Source organism: Pogoniulus pusillus, chromosome 13 (genome assembly GCF_015220805.1).
Source record: "Pogoniulus pusillus isolate bPogPus1 chromosome 13, bPogPus1.pri, whole genome shotgun sequence".
Classification (NCBI taxonomy): Eukaryota; Metazoa; Chordata; class Aves; order Piciformes; family Lybiidae; genus Pogoniulus; species Pogoniulus pusillus.
Window position 1 is genome coordinate 32,438,440 of NC_087276.1, and position 21,461 is coordinate 32,459,900.

Here is a 21,461-nt window from a genome sequence, read left to right on the forward strand (position 1 = left end):
CACCCTTATTCTGTGCACGCAGTGACAGATCATGATCTAATTAATGTTCTGTAATAAGCAATGGTGGCATTTCCTATGCTGAGATTCAGGGGGATGCTCAAGCAGGATCTTGCTGTGTTAGTGCAGAGTTTAATGAAACAAGTCATGGAAGGAAAAAAGCAATGAGGAAAAAAACCTCTGCGTGGATATGTGTGGATATAGTCATACAAAGCTATGAAACTCAGAGTGTCAAAATGTGCTTTTTTCCTTCCTCAAGTTCTTGTCATTAAAACTGTCTCTACTAATTAAGCCCCATTCAGAAAGCATGAGAAGCAGTAGGCTGAATAATCTGAATGCCTTCTTCGCCTCAGTTTTCAACAGTAAGGAGGGAGGAGTTCAGGGCAAGTGGCCTCTTGAACTGGGGGATGGGGTCGGGGAGCAGTGTGTTCCCCTGGAAATTCATGAAGAATTAGTTCAGGACCTGCTGAGCCACCTGGACACCCACAAGTCCATGGGACCAGATGGGATCCATCCCAGGGTGCTGAGAGAGCTGGCAGCTGAGCTGGCCAAGCTGCTCTCCATCATTTTCCAGCAGTCCTGGCTCACCAGAGAGGTCCCAGGAGACTGGAAACTGCCAACGTGGTCCCCATCCACAAGAAGGGTCGGATGGAGGAACCTGGGAACTACAGACCTGTCAGCCTGACCTCAGTGCCAGGGAAACTGATGGAGCAGGTTATCTTGGGGGTGATAAGAGCACACCTGAGGGATGGCAAAGGGCTCAGGTCCAGCAAGCATGGGTTTAGGAAGGGCAGATCCTGCCTCTCCAACCTGATCTCCTTCTATGATCAGGTACCCGCTTGGTGGGTGTGAGGAGGCCTGTGGATGTGCTCTGTCTGGACTGCAGCAAGGCCTTTGACACTGTCCCCCACAGCAAACTGCTGGCTAAGCTGTCAGCCCATGGCTTGGATGGCAACACTCTGTGCTGGGTTAGGAACTGGCTGGAGGGCCGGACCCAGAGAGTGGTGGTGAATGGTGCCACATCCAGCTGGCAGCTGTCACTAGTGGTGTCCCTCAGGGATCAGTGCTGGGCCCCATCCTCTTTAACATCTTCATAGATGATCTGGATGAGGGCATGGAGTCAGTCATCAGCAAGTTTGCAGATGACACTAAGCTGGGGGCAGATGTGACTGAGTTGGAGGGCAGAAGGGCTCTGCAGCGGGACCTTGACCGCCTGCACAGATGGGCAGAGTCCAATGGGATGGGGTTCAATAGCTCCAAGTGCAGGGTGCTGCACTTTGGCCACAGCAACCCCATGCAGAGATACAGGCTGGGGTCGGAGTGGCTGGAGAGCAGCCAGACAGAGAGGGATCTGGGGGTGCTGATTGATACCCACCTGAACATGAGCCAGCAGTGTGCCCAGGTGGCCAAGAGAGCCAGTGGCATCCTGGCATGCATCAGGAATGGTGTGGCCAGCAGGAGCAGGGAGGTCATTCTGCCCCTGTACTCTGCACTGGTCAGACCACACCTTGAGTGCTGTGTTCAGTTCTGGGCCCCCCAGTTTAGGAGGGACATTGAGATGCTTGAGCGTGTCCAGAGAAGGGCGATGAGGCTGGGGAGAGGCCTTGAGCACAGCCCTACGAGGAGAGGCTGAGGGAGCTGGGATTGGTTAGCCTGGAGAAGAGAGGCTCAGGGCAGACCTTATTGCTGTCTACAACTACCTGAGGGGTGGTTGTGGCCAGGAGGAGGTTGCTCTCTTCTCTCAGGTGACCAGCGCCAGAAGGAGAGGACACAGCCTCAGGCTGTGCCAGGGGAGATTTAGGCTGGAGGGGAGGAGAAAGTTCTTCACTGAGAGAGTCATTTGACACTGGAATGGGCTGCCCAGGGAGGTGGTGGAGTCGCCGTCCCTGGAGCTGTTCAAGGCAGGACTGGACGTGGCACTTGGTGCCATGGTCTGGCCTTGAGCTCTGTGGTAAAGGGTTGGACTTGATGATCTGTGAGGTCTCTTCCAACCCTGATAATACTGTGATACTGTGATCCTTTTTGCCAAGCATTGCAGCACATGTGTCTGGCAGGCCTCTGGTGTGTGCTGTGTTCTTTTTGGTACTTTTTTGGGGAGGTGGAGGGCAGGGACAGATGAATGCAGGGTAGGGGAGTTTGACAGTTCCTCCCAGTTTATCGGCATCCTTCTTAAAGTGTTGCCACTGACACTGGGAAGAAAAGGGGGACTTTTGGAACACAAGTGCTAAAACACTGCTCTGCTTCCAGTCGTATTTCTGACACAACAGCTCCCGTTCTCATCTGCAGTCATTTCCCATTGTGTCTTTTTCTGCCGTCACCCTTGCTGCTGCTGCATCTCAAAAAGTGACGTTTCTAGCATGCAGTTGATAGTATGTGAGTAATGCATTCTTGGTTGCACACATGTGGAACTACTTACGAGAGTATCATGTGTTGGAGTTTTGAAGAACCTGTGCTTCATGTTGCCAAAGTGACCTTATCTTGAAATGCACCAGCTGACTGCAGAAAGTTATCCAGATGTTTTGCAGTTAACTAAATAATGCACGCAGGGCTCTCATGGGGACTACAAAGATGGGGCAAAACTATGTAGGGAGAAAATTAGGAGAGCCAAAGCACAGCAGGAGCTTAACTTGGCTACAGCTGTTAAAGATAATTAAAAAGTGTTTCTATAAATTCATTAACAGCAAAAGGAGGATGAGAGAAAATCTCCATCACCTATTGAATGCAGAGGCAGCAAATGTGGTGACTAAGAATGAGAAGGCTGAGCTGCTCAATGCCTGTGTTGCCTCGGTCTTTAGCGCTGGATCCAGCAGTGCCCTGGGCACCCACCCTCGGGAAGCAGGAGTCAGGAAGGGGAATTGGAACGAGGACGTCACAATAAATGAGGCAGTGGTTACTGGCCTGCTGCACCACTTAGATGTGCACAAGTCTGTGGGGCCAGATGGGCTGCACCCAAGGGTGCTGAGTGACTTGGCAGACTGCTGGCCAAGCCACTTTACATTCTTTACCAGAAGTCCTGGCTAACTGGGGAGGTGCCAGTGGACTGGAGGGCAGCAAATGTGACACCTATCTACAAGAAGGGCAGAGAGGAAGATCCAGGAAACTATAGACCTGTCAGCTTGACCTCGGTACCAGGAAAGGTCATGGGGCAGGGCATCTCAAATGCCATCTTATGTCATATAGACAACAACCATGCTGCCCAGTCAGCATGGGTTTATCAGGGGCAGGTCCTGCCTGACCAACCTGATCTCCTATGCCAAGATCACATGGCTACTGGATGAGGGAAAGGCTGTGGATGTTGTGTTCCTGGACTTTGGAAAAGCCTTTGATACTGTTCCTCACAAAATTCTTGTAGACAAACTGGCTGCTCATGGCTTTGCTGAGCACGCTGTCCCCTGGATAAAGCACTGCTGGACAGGAGGGCCCAGAGGGTGGTAGTCAATGGAGTTCAGTCCAGCTGGCACCGGGCACTGGTGGTGTTCCTCAGGGATCTGTGTTGGAACCACTTCTGTTTAACATCTTTATTGACAAACTTGATTCAGGCATCAAGAGTGTCAGCAGTGAGTTTGCAGATGACACCAAGTTAGGTGGCAGTGTTGATTTGAATGAGGGTAGAGAGGCTCTGCAGAGCGACTTGGATAGGCTTAGGTCAGTGGGCCAGCATTAATGGGATGAGTTTCAACAGCCAAATGACAGGTCCTGCACTTGAACCACAACAACCCCAAGCAATGCTACAAGCTTGGGGCAGTGTGGCTGGAGAGCTGCTGGCAGAAAGGGATCTGGGGGTTGTAATAGACAGGAGCTGAGTGTGAGCCAGCAGTGTGCCCAGGTAGCCAATGGCAGCCTGGCTGGGATTAAAAATGCTGTATTCAGCAGGAGCAGGGAGGTGATTGTCCCCTTGGACTCGGTTCTGGTGGGGCCACACCTCGAGTGTTGTGTTCAGTTTTGGGCACCGCAATACAAGAGAGATGTGGAGGTGCTGGAGTGGTTCCAGAGGAGGGCAAGGAAGCTGGGAAGGGCCTGGAGAATAAATCTTATGAGGAGCAGCTCAGGGCAGACCTTATGGCTGTCAACAGATATCTGAAGGGACATTGTGGAGAGGCTGCAGCTGGGCTCTTCTCACAGATAATTGGAGAGAACAAGGGGGAATGGCCTCAAGCTGAGGCTGGGGAGGTTTAGATTGGACAGTAGGAAAAATTTTTTCATGGAGAGAGTGGTCAGAGACTGGAATGAGCTGCACAGGGAGGTGGTGGAGTCACCCAGCCTGGGTGTGTTTAAGGGTGATTTGGTGATTTGGATGTGGTGCTTAGAATAGAATAGAATCAACCAGGTTGGAAGAGACCTCCAAGATCATCCAGTCCAACCTAGCACCCAGCCCTAGCCAGTCAACCAGACCATGGCACTAAGTGCCTCATCCAGTCTTCTCTTGAACACCCCCAGGGACGGTGACTCCACCACCTCCCTGGGCAGCCCATTCCAGTGCCAATCACTCTCTCTGCCAACAGCTTCCTCCTAACATCCAGCCTGTACTTCCCCCGGCACAACTTGAGACTGTGTCCCATTATTCTGTTGCTGGTTGCCTGGGAGAAGAGGCCACCCCAAACCTGGCTACAGCCTCCCTTCAGGTAGTTGCAGACAGCAATGAGGTCACCCCTGAGCCTCCTCTTCTCCAGGCTAAACAACCCCAGCTCCCTCAGCCTCTCCTCATAGGGTTTGTCTTCCAGGCCTTTCACCAGCCTTCCTGCCCTTCTCTGGACACCTTCCAGCACCTCAACATCTCTCACGAATTGAGGACCCCAGAACAGGACACAGCACTCAAGGTGTGGCCTGAGCAGTGCTGAGTACAGGGGCAGAAGAACCTCCCTTGTCCTGCTGGCCACACTGTTCCTGATGCAGGCCAGGATGCCATTGGCTCTCTTGGCCACTTGGGCACTGCTGCCTCATCTTCAGCCTACCATCTATCAGTACCCCCAGGTCCCTTTCTTCCTGGCTGCTCTCAGCCACTCTGTCCCCAGCCTGTAGTGCTGCTTGGGGTTGTTGTGGCCAAAGTGCAGAACCCTGCACTTGGCCTTGTTCAATCTCATCCCATTGGCCTCTGCCCACCCATCCAGCCTGTCCAGATCCCTCTGCAGGGCTCTCCTACCTTCCAACAGATCAACACCTGCTCCTAGCTTGGTGTCATCTGCAAACTTACTGATGCTTAGGGACATGGTTTAAGGTAAATCTTGTAGAGTAGGGTTCTAGGTTGTACTTGGTGATCCTGAGGGGCTTTGCCAGCGTGGATGTTGCTGTGGTTCTGTAGTAGTCCTATCCTGCTAGCTATGAAGTCTGCCATGCCACCTGCAAGGAATTCTGTGCAAAAGGTCTGTTTATTTGGATTATGAACTGTTAGTAGGACATGTAAGTAGCTATCAACTGAGAACCCATCAGCCTTCTTGAACCAGGATTGCTGGTTTGGCTAATGTTTGGATCGTGTATCATATCTGCTTGGTAACCATATCTTCTTTGGAGCATCAGTCTCTGAAGAAGTATTTTTCCTTCTGGTAGTTGTTCTCAGAGCTTATCTGCTATCAGGTTCTTGCTGTGTGGCAAGAAGAGAAGTTGACTGTTTTCTAAACCAAATGGTACACTCGAGTTCTGTTCTTCAAATGTTGCCTCAGAGAAGGTACATTACGCATGGCTTTATTTAAACACGTATCCAGCTTTTGGAATGTTTTTCATTTGAAGCCTTCAAGGGAGCTAAAAGCACTGTTTAAAATAGTCCCACCCTTTACCTCAGTAATTGAAGCAGTTACTCTGTTTGTATCAGATGGCTTGTACTTGCTGTGGAATATAAAGGATAAACCACTTCAGCAGGTGTATAGCCAGCCCCAGTAGATTTTTTGCTGGTAGGGAAGAGAATCAATAAATCATTTCTCCATGTGAAGTAAATCCAGTTTTTCAGTGGACTTAGTCCACTTTGTGCAGCTGAGTAACTAGTTACTTTATGGATTTTCATAGAGTCACAGAATGGTTTGGGTTGGAAGGGACCTAAAAGCTTATCCAGTTCCAATCCCCTGCCATGGGCAGGGACACCCCCCACTAGCCCAGCTTGCTGAAGGCCTTCAGTGCTTCCAGGGGGTGGAAATCCACACCTTCTGTGAGCAACCTCTCCCAGTTCCTCACCAACCTGACAGTAGTTTCTTCCTGGTAGCCAGTATGAATCTCCTCTCATCTTGAAACCAGTACTCCTCGTCGTGTCACTGTGCTCCCTGATGAAGAGTTGCTCCTTAGGTTTCCTGTAGGCCCTTCTGAAGTGCTGAAGTGACTGCAGATGACACAAAGAGGCTGCTGTAACCTCTCAGGATGAATGGTGCTTTTGTACTGCAGTCAGGTCCTGTCCCTACCTCTGCAAGTCTGTGGGGCCTTGTAGCTTCCTCACGTGCTTTTGGTGGAAGAAGTATCTTTGTCACGGTCACCTCTGAGCAGACTCTGTTCCTTGCGGGGTTCACAGTTTGCAAAACACCTGACTGGTGTGAGGAGTGGAAGAAGGAGGGAAAGGTTCCTGGCCATCAAACCCGGACGGCGTCAAGTGGGCAGTTTGAGAGTGCTGGATTCTGGTTGCCAGCGGGAGGCTGGCCCTTGGATGCTCTAATACAGGCAGGGTCCAAAAACTGTGGCATGGCCTGGGCCTGGCATCGTGTTGGCATCATTGTGCAGGCCTGTGGTCTGCTCCTCTGTGCAGACCTTGGCTTCATCTGTGGAGGTGCCTGCTTGGCTGGCTCATCCCAGTGCTGGAACATTTGAGCATCTCTCCTCTGCCTCCGTGGTCTTCTGACAGTGCTGTATGGAAGCTGCTTTTAGCCTTGGTCTATGTACCACTTTTGTTAGGGGAATAATCTTACCCCTCAGGTACAGATTTTGGCCAAGAATAAATCTTGGCTGCATCGCCTGTGCCTTAACAAGGCTTTTACTCTCTTTGGTGCTGTTCTAGGTTAATTGCAGCACACAGTTTGTTTTCAGATGGTGTTTCAAGTGCTTTTGCCCAAGAAAACAAGTCAAGGGCACTTTAATGATAGAGGTGGAGGACTAGGAGAGTGTTGTCACGTGAGAGGTAATTTGGTAGGTAGATTTAATATAGTTTTGCTAATGACATTTCAGTACAATGTCTCTGCAACAGGCTTACTTTTGGGACTTTGTGTCAGTAGTAGTAGTAGGACCATACATTAGCTTGTCGTGCTTTTGAAATAAACCGTTAAAATAAATGAACCAGCTACATCTGAACTGATTCTGGCTTGGGAAGGCAGGCTATGTAAAGCTCCTAGCATTAGGTAAGTGTGCTGTGTGTAAGGTAAGACAAGTTACATGAAGTTTCTGCCATTTGATAAACGTTCTGCACACGAGGTAGTGGTAATGTTGAGCATATCCTTCTTTGGCAGTAACTTCATTTCTCACTCGCTGCGGAGACCTGCAGAAGCTTGTAAATGCACCACCTTTCATTATACATGGCTTCTGCTTGTAGTGCTTCCTTAATTAACTTCCTTGTAGCAGTCCACACGAACTTCAGATGTTAATCTTTGTGTCCCACCGTGCTGTGTCTTGCTGTTCTTCAATCAAATGCCAAATTTGTCTTTGTCCACTCAACATACGTTTTAGTAGAAGTACCTTTATTCTGTAAGTCAAGTGGTGGGTATCCCTTGAGGCTAAAGTGCTTCCTGCATGCAGCCATTTACATGTAAATCATGCTACATTAAGATACCACCCGCAAGCTTTTTAAAAACTAACTGTGGAGGATGGGAAGGTAAATAACAGAAATAGGCAACAGGCTGCTTCTCCACTGGCCTGCTTCTGTAGCCTCTTCTTTCACAGTATAATCGTAACTGAAGTGGTTAATTCTGTGTTTAAAAATAGCTCTATGTTTATCTTATCGGAGTGTCAGTTTATTTGTTAATATCAAAACATTTGCACTGAAGTGGAGAATGATGCTTCAGGTACAGCCAACATTCTGAAGAGTGAGAACTGTTTGCACTAATGATGAGTATTTGTGGAACTTCTTTTATGTGGAAATGCAACTGATTTTTTCCCCCTCGTCTTTCAGCTGGTCAGTATTGGCTCTTCCTATAACTATGGCAATGAAGACCAGGCTGAATTTCTGTGTGTTGTCTCAAAGGAATTGCATAACACTCCTTACGGCACAACCAGTGAACCCAGTGAAAAAGCAAAGGTAAGTTACGAGACACTGGGCTGAAGAAATGATGTCAAATTAGGTGGGCTTCACTAAGCCATGCTAAGCCCACGTCTCTTCTGGACCATTACTTAATTGCCTTTTTCTTCCCCTCACTCGTTACTGATAATGATTCCTTGTCCACTGTAAATGGTGCAGTCAGCACAAATTCGTTGTACCAGACTCTCAGAATGCACTGCTCTCTGCTTTTCCTGATACCTGTCCTCTTTTTTCCGACTACTAGCAGATACTTGCTTTTCAGAGTTGAGAATCTGGGATTTGTTTCTTGTACATTTGAATGCTTCCTTACTTTATCATTAATTGCTAAAATATCCTCTTAAGGAGCAGTATTGCTTTCACAGAACCCGAGAAGTTGCCAGAAGTACATTCTGTGATTGCATTCTTATGTAAAAGAAAGTGAAGTTATTCAACTCTAAATACAGAAGCTAGTTCAAAGTACGTTGCAACTCTGTAAATTCAGTAGGTCTGATAAAAGCTTAATCTTAGATCTGTTCATGGAAGTGCTTCTTGGTTGTTGTTTCAGAGAAGGGGAGAGCAGAGCATGATTTGACCAAAGTGATGAATAAGAATTACTGTTAGTTTTGGTCAGAGATAGAAACTTTTACTCCTTTTGTCCCGGGAGAGTTGAGCTGTTGCTAGCTATTAATGGAAGTACTTGAAGAATCCTTTTTTATATAGATTGTGTTTTTAATAAGTAAACTATTTCTAATAGGTTGTGCTTATGAAGGAAAAAAAGTCTTTTTTGTGGGGAGGTTTCTGATAGCTGTGTTCAGGAGTCTTGATTGGAGCTTAGGAGCTGTCATCTCAATAGTTCCCTCTTAGCCAGCATTAATCCTCTAGTCTGCAATCTCTTCATTAGTGTCTGGCTTGGTCTTTATGAAGTTGGTATGGTGGAAATTCTGGTATCCAATGGTAGATGTAGAATAATACGTTCCTGTACTGAGACTGACTTTTAGAAGCCATAAGAAAGCCTTCTGACTACTTTTACAGCGGGTCAGGTTGGAGGACACAAAAAGCTGCCACTATGGAATTTTTACTGACAAGCACTTCGGTTTTAATTAGTAGCACTGGACTTGCAGAACAGGACAAAGCATTTTCTGATAGCACATCCAATCAAGCTTCACCTTCATTCCTTCTAGGAATCCTTTTCCTGTCTTTTCTTTTTTTGGAAGACAGCTTACATCGTAAGTTAGCAGCTGGCTTCTTCCAGTATACCTCAGGGAAGGACACCAGTGGCATTCGAGACTCTTAAATGGTTCTGGTGGCTGTCACTGACAGCTACAGCACTGCTGAAAGATAACCTATGTTCACATGAGCATGATTCCCCTTCATACCACTGTATTGGGCCGAAACCCTTGAGACAAATGACCAGAGCTTGTTAGTAATTTTTGCATCCAAAGTTAGATTCTCAAGTGCTGTCTTTTCCCATCCATGGCAAAGAGTACGTGAAGCTAAGGTACCCGCTGTACAGTTTTGATCTCAGTTTTCTCCGTGCTTATGGTCCCTGTTATGTTGCATGGCCCTACTGGCTTCTTTCTGCTAACTTGAGGACATTTTAAAAAGGAGATTTTAAAGAAACCTGTAATGTTCCTCTCTGAAATTGCCTGCTGCCATACTGTCTTGCAAAGATTGGGCGTCCCAAAGAAAGGATTAAAAGTAAATCATTGTCATTCCAGGTTCTTCAAGTGTAAGTGGACTGTACTTTGTTGCAGCTCTAACTCACTTGCAATCTGTTCTTTTCCCCTCTTTTCTCTGCACTTGCATGCTGCATGGTACTCAGAGTGAGGATGAAGAGACGGATTACGATATGAATGATTCAGATTAAGTGTAAAAGCCATGGTGAGCACTGGCTGCCTAGGATTTTACCCAGCTGCTTTTCTGCCCCATCCAATTCCTACCCCCACGGGTGCTGTCATTTGGCTAGTCCTAGTGGTGTGTGTGTTTGTGATTAGAGTTGTGTCATGGTTAGCAAAGTAGAATTCCTGTTCTGGGTGTTGCTTCTCCGACAGAGTAATTAGTGCTGCTGTTATTAGCTGTATTGTGATTGGATCTTTTAAAGCTTTGCTGAGAAGAAAAGTTCTTCATGAGGCTTCTAGGGTCAAAATTGCTTTTGATTTTTATTCTCCATGCACCAGCTTTTCCGTCAAATGTGTTTTCGAAGGGTACAGGCATCTGATACAAACTTACAGCACCCATTTTCAGTAAATTCAGTATATTAGCAATAATTGTCAATAAATTAACAAACTTGACTGCAATATAGTCAAAAGATAGTCTTGCCTGATAATTTCAAAACTAATAGTTTTTGAATCAAGACCTGGCAAATGTAAGTAAATAGTTTGATCTTGCTGCTGCAGTAAGATCCCTCTCTAGGGAGGGATCAGGTCCTTTCCACTGTCGTCTGACATCTTATTGAAGATGAAGGTACTTCCAAAATCACAGTTGGAAGAACACAAAAGCTGCAGAAGTTGTTCTTTCCGATTCAGTCTTTTTCTAACATGACTGCAAGCACTGCCCCTATTTATTCTACTATCCAATTCCCCAAATATAACTTATCTTTGACAGCTCAGTAACACAGTGTGTGGTTGGTCACTTGAGCCGGTAGAAACTAAAGATGCTTACCATTGCATGAGACTGAACTCCAACTTCTTACCTATACACTTCTTTTTTTTAGTGGTAAAGCAACCTTATACTTACCTCTGAAGTGCTGCATCCACGTGGCTGAAAAAGAACTTATGTTATTTTCTTAACTGATACTAACAGAAGCTACAGAGTAGGTAGAAAAAGATTTTTTTTTTTTGCCATGTCTTCAGGAATGGCTGCAAGGAATGAGTCAAGTCTCAAGTTCTGTTGAGAACATTAAATAGGCATTGTGCCATCTTGCGAATGCAAGATTCTTCAGCTGAGAGGTGAATGGTCCTTAAAAGGCCATTCTGTCTATAGTGGATTTGAGCAGGAGGAGATAGTTCTCATGTTCTGCTTCCCAACAAACAGTAACATTCAGACCCCTAGGACATGAGAGTACTTTCAGTATTGTTTGGAGTTTGTAAGTCAGCTTTGGCTCTGATGCACCTAGAGGGAAGACAGAACAGAAACTTGAAGAGAAAGAAAATGCAGGTCTGCAGTGGGGTCAAGCACAGACTGGGTGATGAATGGACTGAGAGCAGTGCTGCAGAAGGACCTGGGGATCCTGGCGAGTGGGAAGTTGGACATGAGCCAGCAATGTGCACTGGCAGCCCACACGTTTGGAGCTGCACCAGAAGCAGCAGGGCCAGCAGGCTGAGGGAAGTGACTCTTGGGGGTACTGATTGATACCCGCCTGAACATGAGCCAGCAGTGTGCCCAGGTGGCCAAGAGAGCCAGTGGCATCCTGGCCTGCATCAGGAATGGTGTGGTCAGCAGGAGCAGGGAGGTCATTCTGCCCCTGTACTCTGCACTGGTCAGACCACACCTCGAGTACTGCGTTCAGTTCTGGGCCCCCCAGTTTAGGAGGGACACTGAGATGCTTGAGCGTGTCCAGAGAAGGGCGACGAGGCTGGTGAGAGGCCTCGAGCACAAGCCCTACGAGGAGAGGCTTAGGGAGCTGGGGTTGTTTAGCCTGGAGAAGAGGAGGCTCAGGGGTGACCTTATTGCTGTCTACAACTACCTGAAGGGTGGTTGTGGCCAGGAGGAGGTTGCTCTCTTCTCTCAGGTGGCCAGCTCCAGAACAAGAGGACACAGCCTCAGGCTGCGCCAGGGGAAATTTCGGCTCGAGGTGAGGAGAAAGTTCTTCACTGAGAGAGTCATTAGGCACTGGAATGGGCTGCCTGGGGAGGTGGTGGAGTCGTCGTCCCTGGGGCAGTTCAAGGCAAGGTTGGATGTGGCACTTGGTGCCATGGTCTAGCCTTGGGCACTGTGGTAAAGGGTTGGACTTGATGATCTGTGAGGTCTCTTCCAACCTTGGTGATACTGTGATACTGTGATACTGTGATACTGTGATACTCTGCCTGTCTGCTGCACTGTCAGGAGACCTCAGCTGGACTACTGTGTCCACCTCTGGGAAGACAGCACAGGAAAGGTGTGGACCTCTTTGAGTGGGTCCAGAGGAGGGACACAGAAGTGGTGTGAGGGCTGGAACACCTCTGCTAGGAGGAAAGGCAGAGAGAGTTGGGGTTGTGTGACTGGAGAAGAGAAGGCCCTGGGGAGATGTTATGGTGACCTTCCAGCGCTTAAAGAGGGCTTAAGAGAAAGACAGAAAAAGGGTTTTTACCAGGACCCATAGTGACAAGGCAAGGGGCAGCATTTTTAAACTGGAAGATTGGATAGAATCACAAAATTCTCTGATGTGAAGGTGGCGAGGCACTGGAATAGGTTGCCCAGGGAAGCTGTGGATGCTTCCTCGGTCCCAGCTACTAACAGCCTGGGACAAGACCAGCCTTTACTGCTCTCAAATCTTACTGACCTCTGTTAGTGCTGAGGCATCTTCTCTCAGTGTTTTTGTTCAGGAGGACACTACAATTTTTAGGAGCAATCTTATTACGGGATGTTTTAGAAAAGACAAAAAGGAGGAATTTCATATGGCAGAACAGAGTCAATCATCCTCTAGTATTTAGTAGGTACCATTTTGTAGACTTCCTGAAATTCAGTTTCTTCTTTGGACAAACTCATTGATCGTAACTACAAAAAGTCCTTTCACACAGTTCTGAACAGAGGTGGATGGAACATCTCTCAGGAAAACTTGTTGATCCAATTCATCTTTAGTAAAGGTAGGGGTTACAGAAGTACCAAGAAAAGGGTGTTCAAATACTTCCTGGCCTGATAGAATTTTCTGCTTTATGTTGAGTTTATTGGCTCAGTGCAGCAGGCAAAGTTCAGCATCCAAAGCTAGCTTAGCTTTATTTTATTATAGGTGTTTCTGAAGCTACCGAAAATAGTTCTGTTAATCTTAGAAGTACCTTTTATCTTCTAGGAAAGAATAAACTCAAATATTTCATTTTAAATTAGAAAGATTCACAAAATGAATAGACTAATATTAATGTCTTACTGTGCCACAGCTTGCTTCAGCTATGTTTTGTTTCACTGACTGACATTTGCTGGGTTAGACTGTTACCCACTGTTGTGGACATCTGCTCTAGCACTTTGTTCTCATCTGTGACCGACAGCAAATACTCAGGAAGGAGTTCACGTATGGAGCGCTTATAAACCCAACTCCTGATACAGTTCCCCACATTCCAGTAAGCCTCAGTTTAAGAAATTTGGCTTCAAGCCTGCATCTAGACCATTGTAGAAAGCTACAGTGACACCATGATACCATGTGTGGGTATCAGTGACACTATCTTCTGTGAGTTTGACCAGTCCCTTTTGAATATTCTGCTAGAAGTTGCTGAGCAGTTTTCAGTTGCTGACTTTTCCTCACAGAATTCACTTTTATCTCTCCTACCATGTCCTGTGAAATGCTCTTTGCTTAGTACACTGTATAGGGTTAACACTCCTGGGGGAGTAACCCTGAACCTGACCCTAGGGGTCTTGGCCCCTCCCCAGGGGTGGGCCACACTCCAGGTGATGGTTAGCCCACTCCCCCCCACTTCCTGTCCTATAAAACAGAGGAGCTTCCTGCTCCTAGGGCTCTCTTTTCTTCACTCCCTCTCGACACACACTCACACTGCATACCAGCACACCACGTGGCAGCCACAAGGCAGAGACACCATCACATTACTCGGGTTGTATCCATCCCTTTTTGTATTTTGCTGTTTTCCCTTCCTTATCCTTTGTAAACTCCCCTACCTCCAATACCTTTTCTAAGTTATTGTTAAACTTTTCCTTTTTAACTTCCAAATCGAGTGAGATTGATTTATTTGGGTGTGCTTACCTCTCTCTCTCCCTATCTTTGGGAAAAGGAGGGGGAAGAGGGGAGGGCACTCTATAAATTCTTTAAATTTATTAGAGTCTCTGGGAACTTGCATTTGAACCCAAGACATACACATAGTAAATTATCTTCATAAAATAAGCAGTGTTTGCATCTAAAGCATGCTATGGAAACATCTTTCTGTACTTTGGCAATTTGTCCAAGTAGCTGCAACGACATCTGCCTCCACGTCTTCAAATTGATAGTACTGAATTTGAGACTAAACAGAACTGCGTATGCACAAAGTGAGACACTGCTACTGCAGCAAGTGCAGTGTGCAGGTGATAAAGTGGATTTGGAGATTATTTTTTTGAGCTAATACTGCATTGTCCTTGAGGCACATGAGTGATGATGAGTTCTTTACCAATTCCAGTCCTTAAAAAAATCCCGTGGGGTTGTGCAAAGTGGGGGAGACCCTCCTTGAACAGTCACTGTGGAAGACCTTTTAGAGTTGTCACCTTATAGAGCCTGAGCAGTGGGTTAAATTTGCAACACTTAAATAGTAAAATGAAAGCAAATATTTAGAATTTTATTTAAAACTGTACATGAAACTCCTGTCCTAGGTGGTCACCAAACTTTAGCCTACAAACACAAAGATGGAAGTGTTTGTGTGAGCCCTCTGGGATGGAATGTGCTGCTGGGCAGTGGTTCATTTGCCACACAGGACACGAGCTTCTTCAGAACTAGCATGGGGCTGGATCTGTGCATCCCACCAAGCCTTAAGCTTTGGCCGTGTTAACCATCATCCCTAGCAGCGATTCACATCCATTTCCATTCTGTTGTACAATACACAATGTATGTATCAACCTGTCCTTTTTCAGCCTTAAAGCACAGACTTCAGGAGTATCCTTTAAACCTTGATGCTTTATCAGTTGTTTGAAACAGTCATTATGTTGTTCTTCGACCTTCAGGTTTTAGGAATGACACTGAATGAATTTTCATTCATGGAATTTTTATTGGTCTTTTTCAGATTTTGCAAGAACGAGGTTCCAGGATGTGAAGACAGTATTGAACGGTGACAATTTGTTCTCTTATATCCAAGACACAGTGAATTGTCACACCGAAGACACTTGGCTGGAAACAAGAAAAAAATCTGATTTGACAATTTTCTGTTGATCGGGGTTCAACCATTTTTGCCTATAAGCTGGTGTCAGCTGGCTGAAAGCATAGCAAGATTACATACTGGGAATAGATGGTGTGGGAGTGTTTGTTAAGTTTTGGTTGTAGTGCATGGTTCTGCTCTCTTGTGGGCTGACTGGCACTGGTCATTTGAAAAGAAATGACCATGCGGTCCTCTTTTCCTCTGAGACATGTAGCACTTAATGTCTGGTGCTGGATGACCCAATGTTGATCAGTTTGGAGACATTTTCCTACTAATCATTGTAAACATTTAAAGGACAATGTAACTGGTGCTACACACACACACACACACACACTCATTACAGCCCACAGATGCAAATATTTGGGCCTACATTGTTTCAGAATCAGTGGCAGCCCCAGCTGACTGTGTTATACTGCACATTCCTTATGGCTCCGTGACGTACTCTATTGTGTAATGACAGCCTAGGAGATCAACTGAAAGTAGCATGTAAAAAGTTACACAACCGGCAAAGGGTTTCTCTCGAGGAGACGTATATATATTGACTGGATTTATAGTGTATTTTAATACCCAGAGGGAAGACTAAACTCAGAGAAAATGGCAACTAAGTTATTCTTGACATTCCTTCTGTTAAACCAGTCTCCTGCAAAAGCAATGGTCCAGGCTTAGCCAGGTGTTTGAAAGGGGAATCAAAATTGACATGAAATGACCAGGTGAACATTCTGCTTCTTCTGAGATGTTTGTACTCACGTGTGTGTGTTCCTGCTTTTATAGAAAGCCCGTGAGCACCGAACACTGGATTGCGGTACAGCTGGAGGCTGTACAGAAACATGGCTGGCGTGTCTTAGGTTACTGTCTCTATGGCTGGGATTAAAATCAACCTTGAGTGAGCACAAGCTCGTCCAGTTGAAAAACTTCATTACGTCAGACATTCAGAATACCTGTAATCAATCTGTCTGTACCATTTCAACTGTGCTGTTAAATAACACTGGTTGAAAACTTCCAGTGCAGCTTTATTTGTCCTTGATGAAGGCTAATACACAAGGCTGGAGCTTTTTAATACACTATGTTTTGAGCAAAATCTTTAGCACATCTTTAAAACACTTCAAGAAATTGACATTATAAATCTGGGCTTCATTGTCTTACAAAAGCAGCGGAAGAGAGTTTCAAAAAGCTACAAGATTGTTTTGAATTCTAAAGATGTCAGTTTTCATTCTCAGTAACTTTGGAATTTATCCATGTACTCTGGGTAAGGTTTACTTCTGGTTTGGGAGTTTTTGGTTGGTTGGTTTGTTTTGGTTTTTAAAGGACTTCTTATACATTGATAAAAGTTTGGCAGAAGCAATTTGTAAAAACCATTTATACTAAGCAGGCTAAGTGATGGGCTAATTGTTTTCTCCACGTATCTTACGTTTGAAAGGTTTGTAATGCATTTTGCAACTTGGTTGTGGTCTGCGCGGGAAGCTGCTGGCCCCTCCGCAGCAACGTGATATGTTTGACTTTTTTAAAGATGTTAAAACCTAACTGAATTTATTAAAAATGTAATTGTGTAGGGGGAAATGTTTATACTTTTATACTTTTTTAGACACCCATATTTTCCAGTTTAAATTTAGCATTCAAATTGCCCCTAAATAGTAAGAGATTGTCCTGTGCATCGGAAATAAGCATAATAGTTGTCTGTGTTAACTGCATGTTAAAGCATTTCCTCTGCTGCAGTCACTGGGTTCTCAAACATTACAACTCCACCAAATTCTCTGAGCTCCCTCGCTTGCAGAATTGCAACCAGCCATGCTGGTTTTCTGGATGTGCCCTACCAGGTGATTCAGCATGGACCTCTGTAGATTTTAATGCCTAAAATACCTGTTTCACAGCAGTCATTCTGAACAAGCGTTTTTGTTCTTTTGTATCTACACCAAAAAGGACAGAATATTTTGTCAAGCGAAATGTTCAAGAATGACAGCAGCAAAGCAGGAGTAACAAAGTGAGCAAACTGAACAATCTGGAGTATGTAAGAGTGGCTTTTCTAAGTATGTTTCTTTCACTGGAGAATGTTCGAAGTAAAAGGATACTATTTGGTGAGATACCCGCAATCCAGTTTACATTGTGCCCCTGTTGTAGCAAAGTTTGAGGAAATGAGTGGTTAATGATTTTGCACTTTATTTGCAGTATCTCACAAAGGGGAAAGGTAACTTTAACAGGGAGGTACCCTGTAAATTATTTTAAAGATGCTGTTGTTTGAGTCCACCTGAGCCAGCTGTGTTCCCATTCTTGCTAACGCCATCAGTGCTTTAATTTTTGTGAACATGTGAGGCTTTCACTTGGATGGAAGTACTACCCTATGCCTTTTCCAAGGCATTAAGTCTAGATCCCTAAATAAGTTTGGGTGGGTTGTTTTTTTTTTTTTTTTACTTTTGTAATATCAAATAAAGTTAGCTACAGTAACAAGGCAATTGCTTTAGAATCCAATCTGTATCACCAGGTTTTGCAAACAATCCTTCCATCCTGCAGGAAGAGGTAGATGAGGTAATGTACTGATGCAGTTTAAAGTCCTTTGTTTGTTTCTTTTCTGTCATTTGGAGAGTATTTGATCAAGAGCACTGCCCGTGACTATGTAAAGCCTAATGGTTCAGTAGGTGGCTGTAGCTGAAAAGCTCTGCTGCAGAAGTCTTGGACATGAACTCTGGATTTACACAGGTCCTCTCTTCTTAAATTAAAACAGTATTCCAAGTTAGAATTTAAGATTCTGAGCATGAAGAATTCCTGGCAGAAGAAAATAAAAGTAGGAAGGGTGAAATACCAAAACATGACAATTAATCAAGGTGATCTTGCATGAAAATGCAAATTCCATGAGCAATTTAACTTTCTGTTACTGTTTTGCTATAATAATATCCAGTGAAGCTTCCGGATGCCTGTCATCCGTGGAAAAAGAGGGCTACTTCAATGGATTTTCCCTGACATTCTTTAAAGACCTTTGCATGACAAACTTAATGCAAAACTAGTTTAAAAACTGAGGAGTTGAAATTTAGAAGTTTCTTGCTTTGAGTTAGGAGACAGCATGTTGTTGGCTGTAAGTTTTGAGGCTGATTCTCTGTATTGCAGAAGGTATTTTTATATTAAATGCTTTTGGCATCTTCAGCAATTCAATCAGTTTATCTGCAACGAACAAGGTATTCTAAGGCCTCTAAAACATGAGTGTCACCTGGTCCATAGTAACTGTCCAGAAGTAATATCTGATTCAGCAGCTCCCACAGTAAATGTGAAATAGATAACCTTTTTTTTTTTTTTCCAGTAAAAGACAAAAGGTTACCTGAAATTTTCTCCAACTTATTGTGGGGCTTCCATGGATTGTGGCTAACTGCAGTTTGTTATCTCACAGTAATTCAATCATGTGTCAAAGAACTGGTTGTATTTAAAAGCTTTCATTGGTTCTTAACTAAACTTTGAGTCCTCAGAATCCTATACTCTGGAGTTTGGCAAATGTACCATTTTCTCTTCAAATGCAGCTAGGTTTCTTGTAATGATGAAATTTCTTTCATCTTTCCTTGTAGCATTATTAAAAGATATTTCTTGAGAAACTGATCTTGATGTATCCATCCAGCTTCTGTCATCAGACTTTCTTTAGACAATGGCTGTGTAGCTCCATTTCTAGCAATGTGAATGCACGGTTAGGATTGTTTAGAAACAAGACTGTTTCCTGAAAATAACAACATTAAATCAATCTTTTTCTCTGAGAGAGGATGGGTGTTTTTAGGAGAAAAATAAAAACTTCTAGCAGATTAAACAAAAGCAAACTTGATTGCAGGCATGCTTAGGGGAAGAGGTCTGCTAAGTAAGATGATAACGTTTCCAGAAAACTGCTTCTCAGAACAGGAGACTGTATTCTGTGAACATCTGCTGAGGTTTGTTGAGAGCTGTCAGTCTCTTTCCAAGAGACACACCAATTACAGAACACTGGGGTTTAGTATTACAAGAATGAACTTTTGAATAAAAAATGCAATAGTATATGATTAAATGAAATTACCTAGAAACTGGACTATGGTATGCATGGTCCAATCACTCAGGTATACTGGAATCAATTCCTTGGGAGATACGGGGAGAAAAGTCATGTACTGGGTTTGTTGAGGGTATCAGTCAAGTAAAGAAGAGTCTGGAGGTGAAGCCTGGGATTTTGTTCGCTAGAGATGTGATAAAACCAGAGAGTGTCCTTCTCCTAATTTATTCTCACTGCATCAAAAGCATCTTTCAGGTTTTTCAAATTAACTTCTTCAATCAGCCCTAAAAGGTGGGGCCCTTGAAAAGATAAAAGCTTTGTTATGCCTTTAACAGTTCCTGTTAGCACAGCAGGATGAAAACCTCCAGTGGTCATTGGAGAATGCCTTTTCTACCAACGGTTTTGAAATAGGTGGTCTGAGAATGCTGCCCGTTACTTGGTTATAGTTTAGACTACAGTTCTCTCCAGCTGTAAGGACAATCTCAGGATCTTACCTGGGTTTGTGTATAGAATTACTGAGTCTTAAAATAGTTTAGATATTGAAAAATAAAAGTGGAAGGCTTTCTGAACTCAGTGTCACATAACTTTTCTTTTGGGTTCATGGCAATTGGGAGCTGTTTTTAAACGCTTCTTACTGAACTGAAGCTTTAAAGGGCTAAACAGATCTTACCGTTCGGTTTACCTAATGAGTGTCAGACAGAAGGAGCTCCTTCCATTTTCAGTGCAGAAATGCTAAGGGCTAAAATCCTTTCCAGGGCTCATCTGACATTATGGAGACATAACAATGTTTTAAAAGCAGCTTGTCACAGACTCCACAGTATTTTTTACAAGCAGCTGAAGCAGTTGCAGGTACGAATGAGTGTGTGTGGCTTGGACTTTTCAGTGTCTGGTATGGTAAGGAACACACTACAGAGGACAGTAGGCTTGCCACCACTTCATCACTGCCTCTGCTGAAATCCATCACCTTTTATGAACAGCACTGGCAATAGAGAAACTGTGAGGAAAATGATACTGCAGGAAACTGTCTCTGGTTATTTCATTGCAACTCTGCTGTCCTACCAAGACATAAACATCTCACTAGATACTGCAGCAAACAGCTTTCTGGGCCTGTGGAAGGGTTTTCTTTAGGATGGTGTGTGTTAATAACTACTATGATGGAGAGAAACTTTTAAGAAAGTTATTTTGCTACTTTGGTGGTGGGTGGAAAAGAAGGAAGTTTTGTGATAGTGCTCTCCTTGCTGTGGAAAGCTGAGACAAAATTTTGACCTGACCAAACAGCTCTTCAGGTTTTGAGGCCTGGGCACCTGAAATGTAAGAGTTAATGTATTTATGTACACGAATCTTGCTCCTCTTAAGACTTTCCAAAAGCTCATGCACAACTTTACCCAAACTTAACTTGGCTCACGTGTACTCGCTAGTGGGAAGTAAGTGCCAAGGCACTGTAAGGGAAGTGTTGCCAACCTGTCTACCTGAAACTGGAACGAGACCACCGAACTGAAGGGATATCAAATGGAAGCTATTTCTACCTGCTTCTGTCCTGACCCTCGTCTGACTCTGGCTGTGAAAAATCTGTTTCCTGTGGATGGACTCTCTAGGCCCACCTACCTAACCCAGTTGAACAGATATTCATTTCCTTTATTCCCTTTCCAAATCAGTGGTCTCAAAACTAGTTGTGCATCAGCTGTTTCTGTTAATATCTAAATGGCCATACTTGCAACATACTGTTCCTTGGATAGTGGTTTAGCAATAACATTTTATTTTGTGCCAGTTCATTATCTCTGAAGTGTTCTTACTGCAGCAAAGTTTGAGGTTTGATCTGCTTTTAATGCCTTTGCATTAACCAAAACTCTTAGCACAGACAGAAGAGAACTGAGATCCATGGAATTTCCCTGGATAAAATTCTGCTAGGGCTTCCCAAATCATTCAAGGATGGTTACAGTAAACCGTAATTTTAAAAACAAAACTATAATTGTGTGTGGGTATTTTTTAAACCTCCTTTTCATAACACTAGCCTATTGTAAACTGCATGAAATAAACCTGTTTTTTTCCCTTTTAAAGTTTGATGTGTTAAATATTCTTCTCTACATCAGTTATGTTGACATGAACAACGTAATGTCACTGGCATTCCTGGTTTAGCACTCCAGTTGCATTTCTGTGCAGTGATTCAAAGCAGTAATACCTTTTCCATTGCAAAGGAGATGTCGTCTTTGCTGCTGCCCCAAAGAATTTTTCACTAATAATTCATGTTTATTCAGGTATTTATGTCCTGGGA

The 21,461-nt window shown here is 44.5% G+C and overlaps 1 protein-coding gene across 2 annotated transcripts in view; it reads left to right on the forward strand.

Annotated features, from left to right (window-relative positions):
- Nucleotides 1-21,246, forward strand: part of KCTD5 (potassium channel tetramerization domain containing 5) — a 38,310-nt gene extending 17,064 nt beyond the window's left edge. For both annotated transcript variants that reach the window (XM_064153919.1, XM_064153921.1), the window contains 2 exons: nucleotides 8,072-8,197; nucleotides 15,070-21,246. In XM_064153919.1, the coding sequence (XP_064009989.1) occupies nucleotides 8,072-8,197; nucleotides 15,070-15,099 (156 nt within the window). In that variant the 3' untranslated portion in view covers nucleotides 15,100-21,246. The remainder of the gene's footprint in view (nucleotides 1-8,071; nucleotides 8,198-15,069) is intronic.
- The last annotated feature ends 215 nt before the right edge of the window (nucleotides 21,247-21,461 follow it).